At 39.7% G+C, this 24353-nt stretch overlaps 1 protein-coding gene across 1 annotated transcript; it reads right to left on the bottom strand.

The window, feature by feature from the left end:
• Nucleotides 1-1241: 1241 nt before the first annotated feature.
• On the bottom strand, nt 1242-24076 carry kcnk3b (potassium channel, subfamily K, member 3b). Its single transcript, XM_047346237.1, has 2 exons — nt 21003-24076; nt 1242-7142 (listed from the first exon to the last, which is right to left on the bottom strand). The coding sequence occupies exons 1-2, from the start codon at nt 21316-21318 to the stop codon at nt 6250-6252; spliced, it is 1209 nt and encodes a 402-aa protein (XP_047202193.1). The 5' UTR covers nt 21319-24076; the 3' UTR covers nt 1242-6249.
• Nucleotides 24077-24353: the final 277 nt, after the last annotated feature.

Below are 24353 nucleotides of genomic sequence, written 5' to 3'. Positions count from 1 at the left end.
AGTCTCTCAACGTTCTCTTCACAATATCCCACAGATTCTCTATGGGGTTCAGGTCAGGAGAGTTGGCAGGCCAATTGAGCACAGTGATACCATGGTCAGTAAACCATTTACCAGTGGTTTTGGCACTGTGACCAGGTGCCAGGTCATGCTGAAAAATGAAATCTTCATCTCCATAAAGCTTTTCAGCAGATGGAAGCATGAAGTGCTCCAAAATCTCCTGATAGCTAGCTGCATTGACCCTGCCCTTGATAAAACACAGTGGACCAACACCAGCAGCTGACACGGCACCCCAGACCATCACTGACTGTGGGTACTTGACACTGGACTTCTGGCATTTTGGCATTTCCTTCTCCCCAGTCTTCCTCCAGACTCTGGCACCTTGATTTCCGAATGACATGCAGAATTTGCTTTCATCCGAAAAAAGTACTTTGGACCACTGAGCAACAGTCCAGTGCTGCTTCTCTGTAGCCCAGGTCAGGCGCTTCTGCTGCTGTTTCTGGTTCAAAAGTGGCTTGACCTGGGGAATGCAGCACCTGTAGCCCATTTCCTGCACACGCCTGTGCACGGTGGCTCTGGATGTTTCTACTCCAGACTCAGTCCACTGCTTCCGCAGGTCCCCCAAGGTCTGGAATCGGCTCTTCTCCACAATCTTCCTCAGGGTCCGGTCACCTCTTCTCGTTGTGCAGCGTTTTCTGCCACACTTTTTCCTTCCCACAGACTTCCCACTGAGGTGCCTTGATACAGCACTCTGGGAACAGCCTATTCGTTCAGAAATTTCTTTCTGTGTCTTACCCTCTTGCTTGAGGGTGTCAATAGTGGCCTTCTGGACAGCAGTCAGGTCGGCAGTCTTACCCATGATTGGGGTTTTGAGTGATGAACCAGGCTGGGAGTTTTAAAGGCCTCAGGAATCTTTTGCAGGTGTTTAGAGTTAACGCGTTGATTCAGATGATTAGGTTCATAGCTCGTTTAGAGACCCTTTTAATGATATGCAAATTTTGTGAGATAGGAATTTTGGGTTTTCATGAGCTGTATGCCAAAATCATCCGTATTAAGACAATAAAAGACCTGAAATATTTCAGTTAGTGTGCAATGAATCTAAAATATATGAATGTTAAATTTTCATCATGACATTATGGAAAATAATGAACTTTATCACAATATGCTAATATTTTGAGAAGGACCTGTATATATATATATATATATATATATATATTTATATATATATATATATATATTGCTGTTCATCTACCTGCACCTCCTTTATGACACATATTTCTGCTTCAGGTGAGAATTTCTAACATTCTCTGAAAAATCTGAGAGAACAGGTACAAACATGTCTATGTTGGCTCTTGGTTTGTATAAATCTCCGCTAGTCAAGAAAACACGACACTTATCCAGAGACCTAGAAAAGATAAAATTTAATATGCACAGTTTTGACCTGGTTTAGTTTATTATATCCAACTATTAAGACAAACTTTGCTGGTTTTCAAAGTTAAAACATAACCTACTGAGTTGTCAGAAGATATGTTTGGCATTTTCCTCCATTCCTGAAGATGGCAAATTTGATATAATTGAATGTTGATGAGGCTGAATTCAAACTAAAAGAATATTTCTAACCTGTAATCTTCCAGAATATTGTTGGCAGTTGATGCATCTGATAATCTATTGTCATCATGATTAATAGAAAATACACCCTCCTGCAATACTACAGTTGTATCATCACATATCAGAAAATACCTGGCCCTTAATAGTTCTAAAATTATTTTAATCAAAGCTTAAAAGCAAAAGATAGGCTCCGGGTCAGTTCATCTATTCATTGATTCATAGTGAAATTTTGTACCCATACATCTTCCTTTGTATCTAAAACAAACTATTTTATACATATGCACTCAAACCATTCTGTACCATTCTGTATTTTTGCAGTTAAGTATTTTCATGAATGGAGATACGTATTAATGGAAGTGTTCCAATCAAATTAATAATTCCAGATTATAGAAACTACTAGGTTAAAACATTGGTTGCCAAACCAAGTATGAAATGCCCCCTGGTGGGTACAAATTGACAATGGTCCATACAGCATAAGACTAACATACCCAAAAAAGTTGCGTATGAAGAGATCAAAATGACAAATCAATGACAGATCAAAATGGAAAAGCTGTCTATAGAAAATTAAGTACACCCTTTCTGCTTCCAGGAAAGGGAAAGTAGCTGCCATTATTAAATGCAAAAGATTACTTGATCAAGAGCAAGCATGACCGGTTTGATAACAGTTGTAGATCTGGTAATTTGCTGATCTGGAAACAGTAAATTTATAAAGTTGAAACTGAATGCATCACAAGATTTCTGGTACAACTTAATGAGTACAGATTAGAACAAATCAGTGATGCTTAGCCATAATGTTTGGAGAACAAAAACAACATATCAGCACAAACGCCTCATGTCAACTGTCATAACATGGTGGTGGAGGTGTGATAATTTTGTACCTTGTGTACCTTTAAGTACACAAGTTGACCAAGAAAACCTGTGTTTATCAATGTGTTCCAAGTGGTAAATTTAAGGCCACATATCCAACAGCAAAAACAGGTCAAGGTTGGGCCATGAGAACAATGAAGTAATGTTGTATTCAGAGGATTTGGCCAGAATGCCTTCTGAACTATATGAGTTACTGTTAATGTCAAACAAAAAACAAATATTTACTGCTAAAAATGGTTTTATGAGGTACTGAAGCATGGGGCACACCTAGTTTTTTGGACACAGCTTTTTCTTATGGCTTCATCTTTAATAAATAATGAGAGAAAGGAATTTGTTTATTTGCTTTGGGTGAGGTTTAAATACTTTCAGAATCTGGTAAGGACCAGGTATCTATTAAAACATTTAAAAATAAAAAACCATAGCATTGAAGAGGATGCGCCTTCTCTTTACCATGACTATAACTTTATCTTTGATTGATTTCTTTAGCTGCTTAATTATTAAGCTGCAGAATACAATGATAAGAAAATTTAAATTATTCAAACTTTTGTAGTTAAAATTCTGTTGTTGCTCTTTAAATGTATGCAATTGTGACTCTGCATAATGCCACCCACAGACAAACCACCAAATTGTACCCAGGAATACGTGAAATTAGCAGAAAGAGAATTCTTCCTTTTCCATCAATCATCCTGATTCTGTCTATTCAAGCAAAGCCGTCTGTGATTGACAGCCAAGTAATTATACATTGTACGAACGTGGTAACCCCCCTCCCATCTGCTCCAACAGACTGCTCCCAAAAAATATTTGCATCTACTGTTTGCTCCAGATGTGATCTGCACAACTCTGTGCACATTATGTCTAATGTAGGTATGGTGGATCTGTTTGGGCAGGTCTTTTATTATCTGTGTTCTGCTGCCAACTAAAAAATGTTAAAAGTAAAAACAAAGTATACATAATAGCACATACAGCTGCACAATATTAGGAAACCATAATATTGTGACCATAACAATTGGAATAAACCCATATTTTTCTCACTACTCTCTTTTCTACCTTTACAATGTACTCACCAATCTACCTGAGCTTTAGAATCTTAAAATTTGTACAACTCAATTCAATAAAAATCTATTGCAGCTGCAGGCATATGAGACAATTAAAGTATGTCCAAATATATTATTGGAAATTAGTGTTTTTGCATGGCGCATAAATTATAGCTACCAAATATTGCACACATTGATATTGTGCAATAGTACACTATATTGAGCAGTTCTGGCAGTTAGGGAAGAATTAGCTTAGTTTAGCAAAATAACCTGAGGCACCCAAACTGGCTAACCTGACTATGCCTGAAAAGGTAACAGAATTATCATCAATCCAGTTTTCAAGTTAATTCTCAATATAGGTTTGTAGAAAAACGAAAAAGTCATTCAGGTGGTGGAAGGCTAATAGCTAGTCAGAGCAGACTGATGAGTCACGGTTGATAGGGTGGATTTATACAGCTGTTATCCTCAACTGATGTAACTTTTGTGTAGAAACAGGGACGTTGTTTGGCTAACAAAACAGCAGCCAACCCATAAACAATCCCTTGCAACATTGTATAAATTAAATATTGGCTAATATAGCACTGAATCAAATGGATAACAATCGCTTCAGATGGAATTGTTTATAACAGCTAAAATTATCTAAAATGGGGCCCCGACTGACTAGCTGTTAGCGTTCTACCATTTCTTCTTAAACAAAAGCACCAATATGACATCTTTTTATTACAGATACTATTACTCATAGTAACTTCAAAGAACCATCTTTCAAAAAATCTAAACCATCCCTGACAAACCAGAATGAGCATATTTCTGTTTTTTGGTTGTGAAATATTGTTTGAATTTCTCTTACCAAGAAATCAAATAGAGGTATCCTTAAATACTCAAGTGTGTTTTATGTTTATTTAATCATTTGCTTGAAAATCTGCTTTAGATTGCCAGACAATTCCAGATTAGGTATTTATCCCATTATCCAGTATATATATGGTAATCTTAAAGTATTTTATTTCATATATATATATATATATATATATTATTTCTGCTGTCCTACTGAGGTTTTGGTGCTGCTATAGGGGAATGTTCTTGCCATGTGGGGCTACAGCTGTTATCTAACTGCTAATCAACAAGATGAATGGACACATTAACCAAGACACCTAGCATTAACCTGCAGTACATTCATAAAGCTCATTAAGATTAATTCTAGGTGAGTCTGGTCAGCGTAGTTAAACTACTTTTGTTCAATAGAGCTTTTAGAATCAAACAGCTGCACAACTAACGACTATATCAGTCAGTGCTTCTTAGTATATACTTTGCCTTCTTTGTTAAAGCAAATTTTTGAAGATACGTGGCCACAATGTTTCTAGACGTTTCCACTTAACAAATGACATAAATTTGTGACTGTGGCACCAGCAATTTGGGCGGAGAGCACTGACAGACATGATAATGCCACAGCCACCGATGTGACTCATATGAAGTTGGTCTTGCATGCCAAATTATCAAACGTTCTGACCAGTCACAAATGGTGTGAGCAATGCTTACAAAAAGAATCGTATCTTTGAGGCAGGGGTGTATCTTATGGCATAAGGCCTGGTGTTAATAAAAGGCCACAACATTTCTCATGAAAGTCTGTCTGGCAAAGGCCTGTCCATTGGTTTTGCCAGGTGAAATAAGTGCCAGCTATTGATCTGCACCCTGGATATGAAAGTGTGTGCTTTAAGCTTGCAACCATATTGTGCCTATGTTTGAGACCCTTATTTTGAAGCAAAAAAAGGAGTAGTTCTTGAGTTCCCCTTTGCACGGGAAAAATTGATTAAATACTTCTTATTAGGTAGGTTATAAACATTTAGTTTCAAAAGTATTTAGAAGCCCACACCACTTCTAAAATATGTGTGTGTGGCATTAACTACATGATAGAAAAAAGCGATAGGATACGACTGATTACCTTTCTGGCTAACTGTTACATGCTAATGACGCTAAAGTTTGATCAAGATTTGCAGGCTGCTTTGCACTAAAGTAAATGGATATTTCACAATTTCTTTGATGAGGCAGGATGTCATATGTTTATCTCTTGTTCACATTAGGATCACCTTAGACTGAGATACGCATTTAATACCTTGCCTGATTTATTCTACTCTGATTAGAGAGAGGAAAAACTGTTGGTAGTTTATGAAGCTTTTGCTGTGTTCGTGAAAACAAAATAGGGATTCTTTTTTCCATTAGTATTGCTAAAATCTTGTCTTGTAAATCTATTATTGTGAATAATCCCATCCTGTGAGCTGCGTGTATTGTTACACCTTTGCTTTTAAAAGACGTAGGAACAAAATGGATACATTTAGAAAGTAATGTTGAGCTCACTAATAAAAATACACAATCATTATTTGCTGCAGGGCAAACAAGATTTAGTTCTTGTATCTCTGTATTCTCTGTCATCTCTGTTGACTTCACCGACCAAGCATCTGCTTTGCCTTTACCTCTAGCACAATATGCACTGCATTGTGTCATGTGCCGTGATCCACATGACTTCGAACAGCTTGGACCTAATTCCTCTGAGCACACACAAAGCCTCAAAATGAAAACCCCGTTGGCTGTTCTTTCTCCATTACACATTTGATCAAGACTTTGCTGTGTGTGCGTTTTCCTTTTTTGCACATTATACTCTTGGAATACCAGGATTATAGCACCACATACATCTAGTTGCAGGTAAGGGTTAAGTTTCGTGTGCTCTAGCTCGAGCAGTTGCTGTAAAAGGCTAAACGGAGCTGCGTCTTTTAAACAAATTGAATGGAGAAAGAATGTGAAGGCCTGTTGTTATGGAGCTCATGTTGGTGCACTGACGTGGACTGCACACACAGGCTGTTGATCCAGGATCCATGTAGTGAGGAGAGTTACTGTTCTGCTGCAAGTAGGCATCAGAGAATGTCATCTCCTGAGGGATCATGGTGGGTATGGAGCCCTGCAGCTTCTCTTTACTTCTGTACCACAAGCAGGAGCATATCGTTTGGAAATGCAGCACCTCGGTGTAGGCACCTTTTAAATCTTTAGCCTTTGTGGTGTTGTTTGCTACGGCTGAGGTGGAAGTTGAGGTTGAGAGCGGTAAAAGATGAGTGACCTCTCCTCTGGGCTTGCCCACAGACATCAAAGCCTTCTGCTTGGCGTCCCGACGCTCATCCTCAGTATTCATGGTCAGGAAACGAAGCACAACAAGATTCAAGAATGCTCCAATCACTGTCAGGCCCATGAGGATGTAAACAAAGCAGAAAGCCACATAGCGAGGGTCATTCTGCAGAGCATCATCCCTCTGCAGAGCCACATAATCTCCAAAGCCGATAGTCGTGAGCGTAATGAAGCAGTAGTAGAAGGCGTGCAGGAAACTCCATCCCTCGCAGTGGGAGAAAGCTGCGGCCCCTACACACAGGGTGCTGATGCAAGAGAAGAAGCCCACGGTCACCATGTTGGCCATGGAGACCTCGGTCTGACGCATCCCCAGGCACTTCTTGGCTTGGTGCAGCAGGTATCTAACAAACGTATTGATGCGCTCTCCCAGGCTCTGGAACATGACCAAGGTGAGCGGGATGCCCAGCAGGGCGTAGAACATGCAGAACACCTTCCCTGAGTCGGTGCTGGGCGCCGCATGGCCATAACCTGAGAGGGAATACATCACATATTTAAAGTGTACAGAATGGCAAATACAGGCTCTCATAAACTGATCTTGGATTTCTTTCAATTGTCAAGTCAAAGAAACACCAATCTGACTATGAACATGCTCAGCAAACCAGCCACTCACAAAACAAAACTCGCAGTACTACAAACACACAGTTCAGTCTCACAGGTTAAGTTAGACTTAAATATCATCAATTGAAAGCTGTTTTTTCTTAATTTTCATACTGTTGACACAGGTCAGAAAGGCGTAGAATGGTTTTTGCTTTAACTAGGCCGAAGGGACCAAATAAAGAACAATATCTGCAGGATATAATAACCTGCTACATTTTAAAAGTCACCCTCTGATTTCATGTCCATAGTTCTGTGTTCCTCGACTAATTTTTCTCTAGATTTTTAAGCTTGCAGATTAAATATTTTTGCATTCTTAAAAATTTAAATATAAGTAGTAATCTCATAAATTTTACTCTACGTTTCAAATATATAATTTGTAATATATTTTTAGTTTTTTGCAGAAAGCCTTCTGTCAGTAAACAGTCAGAGAGCGCACTCTCTGCTCAGCATCACCTTTCTTAGAAATGTTGTTGAAAAAGTGAAAATACAAGAAACGAAAATTTTAGTTTTCAAAAGCACCTGAGGTACTGTTTAGGCCATGTAAGGCAGTATCTTTCCAGCTGGAGCTAGACCCGCTCCTTTCGTGTCCAGAGTGCTAATAAATCAAAAACCACCCCTGGCTGCTCCTCTTATTGTCAGGGCCGAAAGTGAATATAAAATACATGACTGCATTCATATTGTCTTTTGTTGGTCTATTCGTGTTGTAGATTGTATACAAAAACTCTTTGAAATAATTATTTTACTGTAACTTTTTGTAGGTTTCTAAGTGGAGCAAAGGCTTAAAAACCAAACTATTGAAAACTAAACTAGAAATCTAAAATGAATAAATGTTTTTAAAAAGATTTTTTTAAAGGCTTTTAAACAGTTAAAATAGTTAAAGAAAGGAGTTAAAAAAAAAAAAAAAAAAACCTTCAAGGGAGTAACAAGCCTAATTCCTTGGGTGGTATGTTTGTTTTCTATTTGTAATTTTGTTTTAAATGCGTGCACAGGCATTTGATATTGAGTTTATGATTATGACTATGTGTTTCTATTGTTTTCATGTGTTGATTTTAATAAATCCATCAGTCTGAGTAAACCACTTGTGTCGGAACGTGCTTCAAGGGAGTTATAATAGGATTGTTTAAAACGTAAAAAAGCTAATAGTGCTAATCAGTGCTAAAAGTTATTAAAAACTGCATAAAAATTAACTCCATCACATGTTCTTGACTTCATGTCACTAAAATAAGGAATTACTACTTTATTTAGCAGCTTGTTGTGACTTCTCTAACATCTCTTCAATTCATGAATAATTAATGAATGTTAGGCAAAAAATGTTGGGAAACAACTTTTTCAGTTACAATATTTTTGATTACATACGGATCACTACCTACAGGCTCTTTCCCGCAAAAAGATCTGACTGTCTGCTTGCTCTAAAACAATAATGAAGTATTCACAAAAACAGAATTTTGTTTTCTTTATTGTTTAAAGTTTAGTGACATTTCAGACATATTTTGATCAAAAATACAATGGGTTTCAAGTACCAAAGTACCCTGCTTAAACCTCTTTTCTTTGAGGTGGTTTTTGCATATGTAAAAGCCAGCCAAGCCAACTTTAATTATAAAGCACTTTAAAAACAGCAGGCACCAGCCAATGTGCTGAAGATTAAAATAAATGAAGGCATTGGAATTTAAAACAAATAAAATGATTAAAAGTACAAATAAAATCCAAGTAAAAGTAGCAACAAAAATACCTAAAAACAAATAAACAAGTTTTAAAGTTGACTCTAAGATGGATAGGCAACAAGTGCAGAGAGGATAAAATGAGCATAATATGCTCACTCCTCTGTTCCAGTTAAAAGCCACGCATCATTGTTTTGCACCAACTGAAGGCCCAATAAGGATGACTTACTAACTCCAAGGTATAAATAGCTATAATAGTCCAGTTAAGTTGTAACAAGGCATGGACTACTGTATCTTCCGACAAGATACTTTTGATTTTGGCCAGTTCCCTCAGGTGAAAAACGTATTTTTCTACTGAACTGGTCTGCGCATCCAGTCTTAAATCACTATCCATTTTAAAACCCAGGGTTGTGACAATACCTCTGACAGATTACAGACTAAAAATCATCACATCAGTCTACTTTTCATTTAAATTTTAAAAGTTCAAAGCCATCCAAGCTTTTAATTCCTCAAAACATTCATTTAAACCTTGCATCTGGAGTATAATTTGCATAATAATAAAAAGCAATCTTATGTTTTTATGGAGACAAGGGGCAGGAGAAACAGGGAGAATAGCAGAGGTCCAAGGATTGAGCCCTGCAAGACCCCGAACAGAACAAAGGGGGATCTGCAATATTTTAGTTCAATGTAAAAACTTCTCTCACCCAGGTATGATGTCAACCGCTCTAGTGCAGTACCTTGGATGCCTACACAATGCTCTAAGCATGATGTCAGAATGTTACAGATCACTATATTGAAGCCCCAAGGCGCCAGCGTGTTCATTCTCGGATTCTACACATGAGTCAGTACCCATATATAAAGGTAAACTGAGGTTTTAACGTTATATGGTTTTAAAATTTGCTGTTTGCATCTTTGCTTGCTCAGACACTTTCTCCCCTTGCTCTCTGTTTGTCTGCATTCTTTTACTCTTAACTTCTTATCTACCAGCCAAAAACCCACAAAAACCTGCACATAAAAGTTGGACTAAACTATTATAAACCAGTGATACTCAAGGATCAAGACCTGCTGCACTTTTCATGCCAGCACAAGCTAATCAGTATAAGATGCTTCCCTTTTCAACAGATGACAGGGACAAACGTCTGCAGAAAATAACAGTGATGGCAATGAAAATTCTTCAGCTTGAAGTGAATGTGGAGGTAAATGCTGGGTATGGACATGAAACGACCCTACCAATGATTTTAAACAGTGATAAGACTGTGGCTCAGTAGGAAGAGTAGTCGTCTTGCAATCAGAAGGTTGTGGGTTCGATTCCAGCTTCCTCCTGCCATAGGTCGATGTGCCCCTGGGCAAGGCACTTAACCTCAAGTTGCCTACCGATCTTCGTATCGGTGTATAAATGTGTGAGTGTTAGTGAGGGTGAATGTGGTGCTAGTGTAAAGCGCTTTGAGTGGTCTGTATGACTGGAAAAGCGCTATATAAGTTCAGTCCATTTACCATTTACTGACAGACAGCTAACTACCACCACCAAGTAACAGAATGGTGACGTAAATGAGAGTAAACCAACCAACAGTCCTCCCTGGAACTCTCTCAGTGCAAGGCCAAGGGATAAATACCTTCCATTGGATCTGGGAAGGCAGCTAACAGGAAGAACCCTGCAAGAAGATGAAACAGATTGGCCGCCAATTCAGAGAAACATCTGTTTAACTCCAGCAAAAAGGAGAAAACGACAGAAGACAGTTCTCGTAGCAAATGAGCAAACCAACTGAAAACACAGGAATTCTACTAGAAAACAGGTTTTCTCCATTTCTCCAAGACTCTGACTTCCCAAAAGCTCCTCATTCAACTGCAAGAGGTATGAGAACAGATTCCCCTATTCCTCCTAAACAGCTTCAGAAAGTGCCAGCCACCAGGCCACAAACCCTAATAGTGGGTGAAAGAGGATTTTATTCGGTTGCTGATCAAAGTTCAATGTCTCATTACCATGGTGTTTTTCAGTGGACCTCTTCTGAAAGTTTGGGGTGGAGATGAGAAATTCAGTAGACTGTGGATGCTCAACAAATGGATTAAAAAAGCATATGCTGCAAAATCTGTGAACTTTAATAGCAATTTCAAAATTTCCACAGAAAGAAGACATATTTTCAAGAAAGATGGGTTTTGTCCTGAAAAATCTGGAGTACAACTCTTCACTTCCTCCGCCACGAACAGGAGACAAGAGAGTAAAAAACAACTGATAGAACATTGTTCTGATGAACAACTACAGCCTGCTGAGATAAGGATGAGCCATGAAGAAAACAATTACACTGAAAGAGACAAATGGGCCCTTACAGGAAAAGTGGACCCCCCATCTCCATTCAGCCGAGACTCGGAATACAACTTACTCCGCGCCCAAATCTCACATTTTCTCCACAAATCCCCCCGATGAGAGACTAGTGTAATATCTCTGTGCTGATATGTAACAGAAAAAAAGCTAATAAGATAAGAAAAAACACACAGAAATTCAAATTAAAATCCATTCCTTGTTAAGCATAACTTGTCACAGAAATACTACCAGCAACTAAGTCATTTAAACTGTCTCTATTGAACATTAGATCTTTATCAGCAAAATAATTTTTAATCAATGACTTCATTACTGAGCATAATCGTGATGTTTTTAACAGAAACATGGTTTGATGAAAATAATGAGACACACACTGATAGAGTAAATGCCTCCAAATTATAATTTTCTAAGTGAGAGCAGGGAGCATAGAAGAGGAGGAGGAGGGGTGGCCACTTTGTTTTATTGATCACTAAAGTGCAAAAAGGTGTTCCTGGGCAAATTTGACTCTTAAATATCTGACTGTCCAGGTAAAGTGCCCTGCCCGAGCTATGTTTATGAACGTTTACAGGCCTCCGAAATCCAAAGCAAACTTTTAAAATAATTTTAATGACCTTTTATCTGTGATATGTGTCGATTACAACTGTTTAATCATTGTGGGCGACTTCAAGATCCATGTTGACAACTCTCAGTCAACAGAAATATGTGATACACTTAAAATCTTTGGTTTAGCTCAACATGTTAATCAGCCAACACATAAAAGGGGACATATTTTGGACTTGATCATCAGTAAGGGTCTGAACATTTCCAAGGCCTTTGTAACTGATGTTGCTCTATCTGACCTTTCTCTTATCTTTGAAAACATAATTTCTATTGACTCAATTAGCCATTGTTCCCATTAAGGTGATGTTGTCTCTGGTAAGAAGAAATCTCAATGGAGAAATGGGTTAGGGTTTGGGTTAGGGTTAACCCTAACCCTCCACTGGTAAGAAGTAAAAAGATGGAGTGTTGAAAAGCCCGAGGTGGAAAAAGACCGGACTCAAGTTCACAATGATATCTATAAAGAGACTTCACAGATATAACTTATGACTGGAAATTGCAAGGGAATATTTTTTCTGAAATCATCAAATAAACATTAATAATGCATGTGCCTTGTTTGCTGCAGTCGACAAGTTAACAAACCCTTTTTGCGTCTGTAGCATCTGAACTCAATTCGAACAAAGCCTGCAATTAATTTTCTAACTTCTTTCCTTTATTGTTCATGTTAAACATTATAGGTGAATTTTTAAATTATGATCAATTATTTCCAATTTTTGATGGAAACTGGTCCTTGTGTGGATTTTTTTAATTGGTAGATTGTTTTTTTAAGTAAAATGCCCTGAAAAAGTATGTGCCTTCTTACAGATTTCCTTCATTTTTTCCTTCTGTTTCAGATCATCCATCCATTCATCCATTGTTTACACCCACTTATTCTTATAGGGTTGCAGAGGGATGGGGGCTGCTGGTGTCTTGCTACAAACGTCACTGACTGAGAGGCAGGGCGCATCCTGGACTGGTCGCTAGTCAGTCACAGGGCAACACGGGACAAACAGCCATGCGCCCATACTCTCCTGAATCAATTTGGAAAGACCAATCAATCGAACATGCGCACTTTTGGACTTTTGGAGGAAGCCAGAGTATCCTGAGAGGACCAAACATGGACAGTGAGAAACTTTTTTCTCAATGTGCAGAAAGACTCCAGCTCAGCATTCAAATCCAGAGCCTTGTTGATGCAAAGCAACAGTGTTAAAAACTGTGCAACCATGTTTCAGATCAGACAAATACTATTAGACCAAGATGACGTGGGAAGAAAAAAAGATCTCACTAGCTACAGTCAGCCTGGTTACTGTCTGACATCTAGAATCAAATCACTTAGAGAGAGCCGTGTCCACAAATGAAGAAAAATATGGAACCATGGTTGGCTTTCTCAAGAGTGGAGTCCTACCAGAATTACTCCAAGACTGCACCCAGGAACCAAACTCATCCAGGAGCTCGGAAAATAACCCAGAACTATTACGGATCAGAAACAAGCGAACCCAAGATTCAGCCAGACACAGTACTGAAAATTTTAAAGCTTTATTCAGCCACAGGAAAACGTCACTCAGGTAAAACTCCACACAGCTTCTGAGTCAGGGGCTCCACGAAGGGCTTGACCTGAGAAACGTGGAATGTGGGGTGAATCCTCATGGAATTGGGTAATCTCAGCCGTACAGCGACAGGGTTGATGATCTTGGAAATTGGGAATGGTCCAACAAATCGGGGTGCCAATGTCCGGGACTCTACCCTTAACGGTAGGTCCTTGGCGGAGAACCAAACTTTCTGCCCCATCTGGTACTTAGGGGCAGGGGTCTGTCTCCGGTTGGCTGTTCTTGACTGAACCAGTGACATTCTGATCATCGACCTCCTGGCCTTTCTCCATATTCTTTGGCACCTTAGGGCAGCCGCTTGGGCGGACGGGACATTAGCCTCTCTCTCCTGAACCGAAAACATGGGTGGCTGGAAACCAAACACAACATGGAAAGGGGACAAACCAGTGGCACTTGATTGCATAGAGTTCATGGTGTATTCAACCCAGGGCAAATTTTGTGACCACTTGGTCGGATCTGACTCACATAAGATGCGAAGTTTGGTTTCCACTTCTTGGTTTGCCCTCTCAGTTTGGCCATCAGACAGAGGATGAAAACTTGAAGAGAGACTGATAGAAATTCCCAACAAAGAACAGAACTCCTTCCAAAAACGTGACAAACTGGGGTCCTCTATCAGAAACAATGTCGATAGAAATTCCATGGAGCCTGAAAACGTCTTTGGTCAGTATCTCACCAATCTCCTTTGCAGACAGGAGCTTCTCCAGGGGCACCACATGAACCATCTTAAAAAATCTGTCAATTATGGTCAGTAGAACAGAGTGACCATTTGACACTGGTAAACCTGTTACAAAGTCCATAGCAATGTGTGACCATGGGCGAGGGGGAATGGGCAATGGGTGCAACAACCCCGCAGGGGGGCGACGAGAAGACTTGGCCTGGCAACATTGAGTGCATGTAGAAACAAAGTCTTTGACATCCTTAACAAGCAATGGCCACCAAAACTGAGTTTGAACTGTCTGAATCGTTCTGCTGATTCCAGGATGACAAACGAGATGAGAGCAAAACAAGACTCCAGTACCTTTGGCACAAGGCGTTCAGGAACAAAACAGCGGTCCGGTGGGCATGATGGTGGGATAGGCAGATCCCTAATGGCCTCCTGGATCTCCCTTTCCACCTCAACTCGGGACACAGACAACCTGACGGGCTCAGGAAGGATAAACTCCCCTTCACCCGCAGACTGAGATTCTGCGGGCTCTTGAATCCGGGATAGGGCGTCAGGTTTGCCATTTTTACTCCCTGGCCTGCAAGACAGGGAGAAATTAAAACGACCAAAAAACAGAGCCCACCTTGCCTGCCTGGGGTTCAGCCGTTTTGCTGATCTCAGGTAGTCCAAGTTCTTATCGTCAGTCAACACCATAAACGGCTCCTTAATCCCCTCCAGCCAATGTCTCCACTCCTTCAATGCCAACTTGACGGCCAGCAACTCTCTGTTTCCCACGTCGTAATTCCGCTCAGCCTGAGACAGAATCCTTGAGAAGAAGGCACAAGGGTGAACACAATCATCCTCACCTCTTTGGCTTAATACGGCTCCGACCACAGTGCTTGAGGCATCCACCTCCACGATAAACTGTCTCTCTGGGTCAGGAGACCGTAGCACTGGAGCTGACGTGAAGAGTTCCTTCAACCTATTGAAGGCCTTCTCTGCAGCCTTATTCCACACAAATTTCGCCTTGGAAGAGGTAAGAGGGGAGTAGCAACCAGGCTGTAATTTCTAATAAACCTCCTATAAAAGTTTGCGAAGCCCAGAAATCTTTGAAGCTGCTTGCGATCAGTTGGAACAGGCCATTCCAATACGTCTTTACTTTGGAGGGGTCGACAAGCACTTGATCTGGGGAAATGATGAAGCCCAAAAAGGAAGTGGTAGTTATGTGAAACTCACATTTTTCTGCCTTGACGAACTGGTTTTGGAGAAGACGCAGGAGAACAGCTCTGACATGTTTTCTGTGGGTATCCAGATCTTGAGAATAAAGCAGCATGTCATCAAGATAAACAAACACGAATTGACCCACTATGTCTCTTAGAACGTCATTGACCAATGACTGAAAAACTGCAGGAGCGTTAGTAAGTCCAAATGGCATGACCTTGTATTCATAATGGCCCGTAGGCGTGTTGAAAGCCGTTTTCCACTCATCTCCTTCTCTGATTCGGACCAGATGATATGCATTCCTTAGATCCAGCTTAGAAAATATCTTGGCTCCCTGGATCTGATCAAAAGCTGTGTGCATGAGTGGTAAGGGGTATCTATTTTTAACTGTCATCTCATTAAGGCCTCTATAATCAATGCATGGTCTCAACAAACCATCCCTCTTCCCAACAAAAAAGAAACCAGCACCTGCAGGAGAGGAAGAGGGTTGAATTTGCCCTGCCTTTAATGCCTCACCAACATATTTCTTTATGGCCCTGTGCTCTGGACCAGACAATGAATAGAGTCTGCCTTTAGGGGGTGATGTGCCAGGAAGCAAATTAATAGCACAATCATATGGTCTGTGTGGTGGCAGAGCTGTGGCCTTGATCTTATTAAATACTTCCTTTAAATCATGGTATTCTTGCGGTACCTTGGATAAATCCGGGCAGGTCTCCTCAACCTCATTCTCCACACTGACCTCCGTAGCAGCAGACAAATGGCAGGCAGCGGAACATGACTCAGACCAACCCAGAACTTCTTTTTTCTTCCAGTCGATGTGAGGGTTGTGTTTCTGCAACCAGGAGGCCCCTAGGACTACAGGAAGTTCAGGTGAATTAATGATCATGAAAGTTACTTTTTCTTGATGATTACCTCCAACTGTTAAGGTAATCTCCTCCATCCTGAGATGTGAATTGTTCATGCTGTGACCATCCAAAGCTAGCATGTTTCTTGTGTCAGCTGACGGAATAAGTTTTATGCCGTTCTTATTTGCGAATGTTTCGTCCAGGAATTCAGTGTCTGCTCCTGAATCAATAAACACGGACCCCTGGAGAGACATGGAAGAGGTTTGAAAACGAGCAGGAAAAAAGAAGGAGGAGGCAGTTAGCTGACTTCGGCTCAGTAGAGACCTCCCTTCTTCTCCTGAGCCTGTCCTTTTATTGGACACCAGTGCTAAATGTCCCTTCTCTCCACAATAAAAACAGAGCTTGAATCTTCTCCGACGATCTTTCTCCTCAGGGGTAATCTTGGTTCTGCCCAACTGCATGGGCTCACAATCCTCATTTTCCTCAGTGAGAGGTGACCGGCTCCTTCTCTCATGCCGGTGTGCAGAACCCTGAGTTAATGATGAGCGAACCTTCTCATGGCGCTTCTCCTTCCTTCTCTCTGCCAGCCAAATATCAATACGAGCAGCCAGGTCCTCGAGTTGTTTCAGGGAAGAGGGGTAGTCACGGGTCGCTAACTCATCCTTGATGTCTGCGTTTAGTCCTTGCATGAATGCATCCATCTGTGCTGCCTCATTCCAACGGCTATCTGCAGCCAACAAATGAAAGTCAATAATATAGGACGAGACTGACTGATCACCCTGTTTGAGGGACAGTAATCCTCTTGCGGCTTCACAACTTGGAAGAACAGGGTTAAAAACTCGAATGAGTTCCTTGGAAAAAGTTTCATAAAGATTACAAGATGCAGACCTGTTATGCCATTCAGCAGTTCCCCACTGTTTTGCCTTTCCTGCCAGCAGAGATATAACAAAAGCCACCTTGGAACGTTCAGTGGGAAAGGATGACAGATGAAGCTCAAAATGAATTTCACACTGAGTTAGGAAAGCTCGACACTGGTCTGGGTCTCCCCTGAACATCTCAGGTGGAGATAGGCGTGGCTCCCGTACTTCTGCTGTTGTCCGTGTTACTTGGGCGTGGTTTCTTTGACGGTGGCCGCTCGGGGACAAGATTGCCAGAACGTAATGTGGAAATTATTTCCTCGAAGCCGGAACCCAACCAGGAAAGGGTCTCATCAACGTGGGTGCGCCACTGCTGTGCTGGCGATAGGTCAATTTTTGGCCAGATTTTTCTATTACGGATCAGAAACAAGCGGACCCAAGATTCAGCCAGACACAGTACTGAAAATTTAAAAGGTTTATTCAGCCACAGGAAAACATCAGTCAGGTAAAACTCCACACAGCTTCTGGGAATCATTGGGGCAGAAAGAGGGATTAGTGACTTGTAGTTTCTCCAGATATTGCAAGGATCAGAAAAGTCACTAACCTGCTTTTGTCTTGGGTAGAACTTGAAAACCCAGAGGGGAAACCTTGGTGGGTGGCAGGCAGTGATCTCCACAGCGCAGGTAAGAGAGACAAGTGACTTTAGGCTGAATAATCCAAGGGCTAGGCTGGCTCAATATTCCGGGGATAGAAACAGGGTCAATGATCTGAACAAGAGACGTCAGGCAAGGAGAAGGCTGAGGCAAACCAGATGCGGGAAAGAGGGTTGACAACCAAAATTCAAACAGTCCGACAGGGAACAGGCATAGAGGCAAAATCCAAGAGGCAAGGCAAGGTCAAAAAAACAATGATCAGACAGGAAGAAACGCTGGATATCTACTCACACAATGGCTTTCAAAAATCTGGCACCGTCTCCTTGTCAGAGTCAGTATATATCAGGGAAGACACAGATGCTTGGCATGCCACAGATTGCACTGCACTGCAGCAGTCACCAGGTGCGTCTCATCTGCTGATTGCAGCCAGGGAGACAGGGTAGAGCAGACGTGCCAGAATCATAACAAGAACAACATCTAAAGCAATGCAAGCTTCATTTGCCTCATTTACATATGATTTATCAATAAGAAAGAGACTGGGCAAAATGGGATTGATTAGAGGGTTCCAAGGCCAAAACCACTGCTTCCAAAAAAGGATACAAAGACCTATTTCAAATTTCAAATCTATTAAAAGACAACTTATTGATCCCAAGACTTTTGGGGAAATATTCTGTGGACTGACAAGAAAAAATTGGAACTTCTTGTAAGGTTTGCATCCTGTTAGATCTGATGTAAAAGTAACAGCATTTCGTTAGCTTTTTAGCATAACAGCCTAAATCATATTTTAATGTTTTCGGAAAACAAACGTTCTTGTGCTATGCAGCAGGACAATGATCCAAAGCACAACAACAAGCCCAAATGTGCATGCCCCCCATCCCCTGAACATTTTCAAATGGCCTACTCAAAGTCTGGACTAAAGTGCATGAGCTAAAACAACTATGGAAATGTGAGAGGGCTAGAATTCCCTTACAACCATTTTAAAAAGTCATTTCCAGTTATCGTAAGTGCTTGATGACAGTTGTTCCCTTTGATGACATAACCAGTTATTTGATTTAGGAGGCTGTTACTATTTTACATTAGGCCAGCTTGTTTTGGATTGCTTTTTTCCTTTAACAAATGAAATCATTATCTATTTATCCTTGCCTGATATTAACATGTATTTGATGACCTGAAACATTTGAAAGTGACAAAAACAAACAAGATACAAAAAGAAAACTCTAAAGAGCCAAATAATATTTCACGGCCCTATAAATATTTTACAACAATAACAAACAGACTATTTAGTTTATTTAAAACAAAATCTACTCACTACAAGGTAAAGAAAGCATGGTATTACAGGACTAAAACATCCACAACAAGCTACATCGCTAACAGGAATAAAAACAAATAGTTAAAAATAATGTTCTGGGTGGGTTTCCTTTATTTTACCAACAGGGATTCTTGGAACTGCATTCTAAAATAGCAAGTAGAAAGCTGTTTTTGGGTATTATGTGAGTGTGGTCACCAGTCTAGTAAATGGAACAAAAAAGGCTCATAGTATCATATCTATTTTTGAACACTGAGGTTGTTGTCTTTTTATCTGATATTCTTAATGAGGAAAAAAACTATAAATAAAACTAATTCTGGCCGAGCCATATAATGTTTTTTTCTTTTCAAGCCATGATTTGGTCAACGTGACTTTCATCCCTTTTTTGAAATGAAAACCTTAACCTGCGTATTGGATCAGACCCATGAACCAACCCAAGCGTGGATCAGTCAGTCTTTATTTTACCAAGGAGTGGGTAAACAAAATAACTAGAGATGCACTGAGAACTGTGCTGGAGACTGTAATTGTAATCAGATTCTGTCAACTCAACAATCAAACAATGAAGATTATTCTTTGCACTTTTAAGTAGCATTGCCTCCTTTAAATCTTGCGTTTAAATTTTAAACAATTAAAAATATTTTTTTGTATTTGTGATGCTCATTTTCAATAAAGAAATATAAATATTTCAGAGCTATTGTCTGCGTTAAAATTCAAAACTCATAGGAGGACCCGAATTCAGTTCTATATGTCATGGATGACACGGAAATAGCAAATGTTGGCAATCTTTTGGAAGTCTCGTACTTAAGGTAAGGGTCTAGTTACTCTAAACTTAGAGACAAATGTTTACAGGTAGCACTTCTAACCTCACTAGTCATGCTAATCACTAATATAAGATGTTAAAGCCAATGTAAAATGTCAACTCTACAACAATTCTTTCTTTCGTTCGAAATTATTGTAAAATCTGTTAATCTACAGAGCTGTGTAACACCTACTGCTCTCTCTCACAGAAACAGCATTCCACTGACTATGGTCCTCATATGAATTATTGATCATTGATTACAGAAAAGCTTTTTAAGAGTATTTTTTAAGTTCTAATAAGTTGCGTGGATTTACATAACAGTAAATCAGAGCTTTTCCGATCAAATATTTAATAAGACACAGCTGTTTTTTATATTTAATGGAGCACAGCAATATAAAAAATTAAATAATTTGGTGCACTTCTACATTTTTGAAGTGTGTCAGAAAAAGAAGAAAATAAAGTTAATAAGCTAAAGAAGTAAATGAGATATGCAATCATTATTTTTAGATGTTTTTTTTTTTTTTTTGTACAGATAAGTCCCACTATCTGGAAGGTTTTCTAGAAAATATTAATTTAAATTTTACAATTAACCTGTAACTATTAAGAGAGCTCAGTTTTAGTCATGTCGTGGCTTCAAAAAATTGGTGATCTGAAAATGGCCACAAAATCTCTGATTGGTGCATTTCTAAAAATAAGCCAAATTAGGTTAGTTTTTATAGTGTAATACTGGAGAACGTTTTTATTACTGGAAATGTCCCCATGAAAAGCAAATGTAGTCAAAATGAAAGAACAAAAAATACAGTGAACTCATGCAATTGTCAAAAATTATTTATTTATTTCCTAGGTCATGACTTATTATTTGTAATACCGTATGCCTTTAATGACTTTCTTTCATTATTGGGGAGCCTTATTTTCTATGTAAACTCATGGATTTTTATTTCTAAACCTCTAAACATCTGTAATAAAAGAATATTCACCTGGATGACCAACATATTTGTAACTTCAAAACAAATCAACGCAAGTGTTATTCCGGGAAGGACTAATAACCTAATAAATCATGACAACACTTAATATTAAATACTAAAATAAATAAATCATGACAACACTTAATATTAAATACTAAAATAAATAAATCATGACAACACTTAATATTAAATACTAAAATAAATAAATCATGAAAACACTTAATATTAAATACTAAAATTGAATAAGGATCATTCCACCTGTTACCGAAACAGGCACGGCTCACCTATGGTTGTGATCACAGTGATGGCGAAGTAAAAGGAGCCCGCGAATTTCCACTGGACTCCCGCTTTGTGAGGTTTGAGCTGTAGGACGACGTGCTCCAGCTCCTCGAAGTTCGCTTTGGTCAAGTTGTATTTGCGCATGAGTTCGTACTTCCTGGCGTCCAGCCTCCTCTTGTGACTTCTCTCCTGTTTTGACTCCAGGGTCTCGAACACGGCCGCTCCGACCACCAGGTAGGTGAGGATGCTGATGATGAGGGCGAGAGTCCTGGCGTTTTGCCTCTTCATGGTAACAAGATGAGAGGGGAAAGTCGGCCGCATGCGGCAGCTGATGCGCTCTGCGACCTTCTCTTGACGCACTCCGGATCCAACAGAGGAGACTTTTGGAGATGGAGCCGCACCACCCCCACATCACAGTTGGGTTGCTACTGTAGGCTATTTGGACTATTTGTCACCGTCTTATATTTAGATCCCGCAGAAAGAGAAAAAAAAAAACACGCAAGGCAATCCCACAGACTTCTTGGACTGGCGACTCAATCCAAACGCGCACCTTTCACAAACCAACAACAGGCAGCCTCAGCCTTTGGGAGGAAGTTGGTCATATTAGAAAATATGATACTTGTTCATTCAAGGAAAAAAATATTAACCCAGTGGTTTTAAACAGACAGTTTCTCCTGGATTCACAAGTCATAGCAACATGATGTGCAAACATTTAGGAGATCACACAATGGATCTTAGATTCTTCAACTTAGTCACCTACCTGTTGTTAACTTATTGTAATCTCTGGGCTTTAGTGGAGAATACCTCTATATGTAGAAACAGCTGTTATTTACTGTTTTACTACAAATAGGACGGAACTAATAAAGTCCTACAGCAGACAGCTGTTCAAAAGCTGTTTTTTTGCATGTATGTTGGCTCATGGATGTCAATAACTTTCTTACACCTGAACAACGACAAAACTGGGGTAATGCTTAAGCTCCGTGATGTCTTCAGCAGCAGTGTTGACCTGGGTCCTTTGAGTCAGTATCTGACACATAGCTACAGACCTGGGTGTTAGACTGGACAGAAAACGTAACCTTGATGCTCAGATTGAATCAGTGCTCAGGTCCAGCTTTTTCCAACAGAGAAAACTGGACAAAACCATTCCTGTCACCAAATAGCTGAGACTTGAATCCATGTTTTTATTACAACTCTTTAGTGGCCTGACAGCAGCTAGTCCAGAATGCTGCTGCTCGTCTTTTAACTGGTACCAAAAAATGAGAGCACATTTCTCCTATTTTAAAACTCTTTTATATGTGTCTTCATGGCCTTACCCCCAAGTATCTGTCAGACCTGCTTCATCTGCACGCTTCCTCTCACTCACTCAGGTCAGCAGATCAGTTTTTAGTTTCCAAAGAGGAGAGGTGATCATACTTTCTTTATCATTGCACCAAAACTAGGGAACAAATTACCTTTATGTATCAGGCAGGCTGATTTACGTTTTGTTTTTAAATCTTAAGAAATAACTTTTTTCTCTCTGGTTTTTAACCCAGTTTGTTGTTTGTTTATGTATTCTGCTCCGTGTTTTAATAGTTTTTTTCTGTTTTTGCTTTTAGTGTTTTTTATTTTTTTGAATTCTTGTTGTTTTATTACCTTTTTAGGATGTGTAAAGCACTTTAACTGACTAAGTTGTATTTTAAAGTGCTATAGAAATATGGTTGAGCTGGTATACAGAAAAGTACCCTGGGTAGTTTTCTGAAGCCATTATTACTCCCTTGTGTTTCCTCAACATTTGTCAGGGTAAAAAAAAATTACGAGGGTCAAAGTTTAACCCGAACAAAAGGCTCTGGTAGGGAGGTTGCAGTTTTTCATGAAGCAGGAGCTTTTGGATGGAGTTTTGTGGAGGGGAAGTGCTTAGCATTTCGAATTGGTTGTGGTTTTGTGAACATCATAATTCAGTCATATCAGTTTAAAATCATATAGTAACGACGCATAAAAAGCACAGTTCGGTGCGTAGTTCAGTTTTGAAGTCTCTGTTCCATACATCTTCCATCCGTTTCAATCAATTGAAAAAAATAAAAAGTAGCTGGTACCCCGAGTGAATGGAGATTAAGTAAGATTTTTTTTATGATAAAGGATAAGCAGGTATAATCACTGACTGGATGGATGGATGGATGATACCACCATAAAACCACATGGCTTTTTGCAGTTTTCCTGTTTCTCCGCCATTAGCACAGCTGTAGCACACCAGCTTAGCTTGAATGGCGATACACACTGTGAGCTGACAACCTTTCTTTTTCTACTATAGCTGTATGAAAAACTTTAATGTTCTCAAATAGAGTTTGGTGATAGCTGGAAGCCCCTTCTGTTTTGTTTTGGTGTTACTTTTTAAAGTTGACCAACAGAATACATTTACATTGTGCACTTAGTTCCACACATAAACATTCTGTGTGTGTTCAGATATAAAACAACGCTGTATTTGTTTGGTACATGTACTGAACCGACAGGGCTGTACTGGGTACTGTACCGCCTCAGAGGCGATAGAACACAGAAGTCCTTGTTAGAGTAATCCCTTTAAAATTTGTTACAGTTGTCCCATCTATAGTTTGTAGTGACTCTTAGTAAGTTACAAAGTGTAGCTGCTGTGACAGATTCATCGGTTATAGTGTTATTGCTGAAAATCACAGCCTTTTAATTCCACGTTGGTAGCTTCCAACTCTCAGTCACTGAGCAATACCCTGACTGACACCGCTGCAGTGGGAGGTACCATTCAGCATCCATGGCCATGTTTTTAACTTCCCAATTGAAATGCTCTGGGTAAATGGAAGAGTCAAGGGGGGAAAAGTTTGTAGAAAATTTTTTCCAGGTCTCAGAAATGTCTTCTTAAATTTCTTCATTGGACTTTGCTGTGTCACTCCATTTGCTTCCACCTGTTGGGCAGCCAGTGCAAGTGTACATAAAGCTTAGTCACATCCTGGTGGTCAGCCAGAAATGCAAATCACCTCTTGACCTGCAGTATTAGACCCTTAAAGGTAAATAAAATATTGGTAGCACATAATAACAGTTAAGGATTACTGTTATTAATACTATTTTGAAGTACTGAGTTTAACAGTGGCCAAAATGAGATACACAGGACAGCATGCACACACTCGCACCTAAAGCCAATTTAGAGTGTCCAATTAACCCAACATGCATGTTTTTGGATGGCAGAATGAAGTTGAAGTGCCTGAAGGCAACAAAAAGGATCAAATATACAAATAAACAGTTTATTATTTCAGCTCTCTTTTCCTTTTTTAAGACCTGCCAGCCATATTGGATATTGAGGTTGGAGCTGTTTAGGAACCGGCAGGATTCAGTTGGATTGTTTTGTTGTTGTT

Source organism: Girardinichthys multiradiatus, chromosome 19 (genome assembly GCF_021462225.1).
Source record: "Girardinichthys multiradiatus isolate DD_20200921_A chromosome 19, DD_fGirMul_XY1, whole genome shotgun sequence".
Lineage (NCBI taxonomy): Eukaryota > Metazoa > Chordata > Actinopteri > Cyprinodontiformes > Goodeidae > Girardinichthys > Girardinichthys multiradiatus.
The sequence above is the reverse complement of the archived record's forward strand: the minus strand, read 5'-3'. Positions and strand labels throughout refer to the sequence as shown.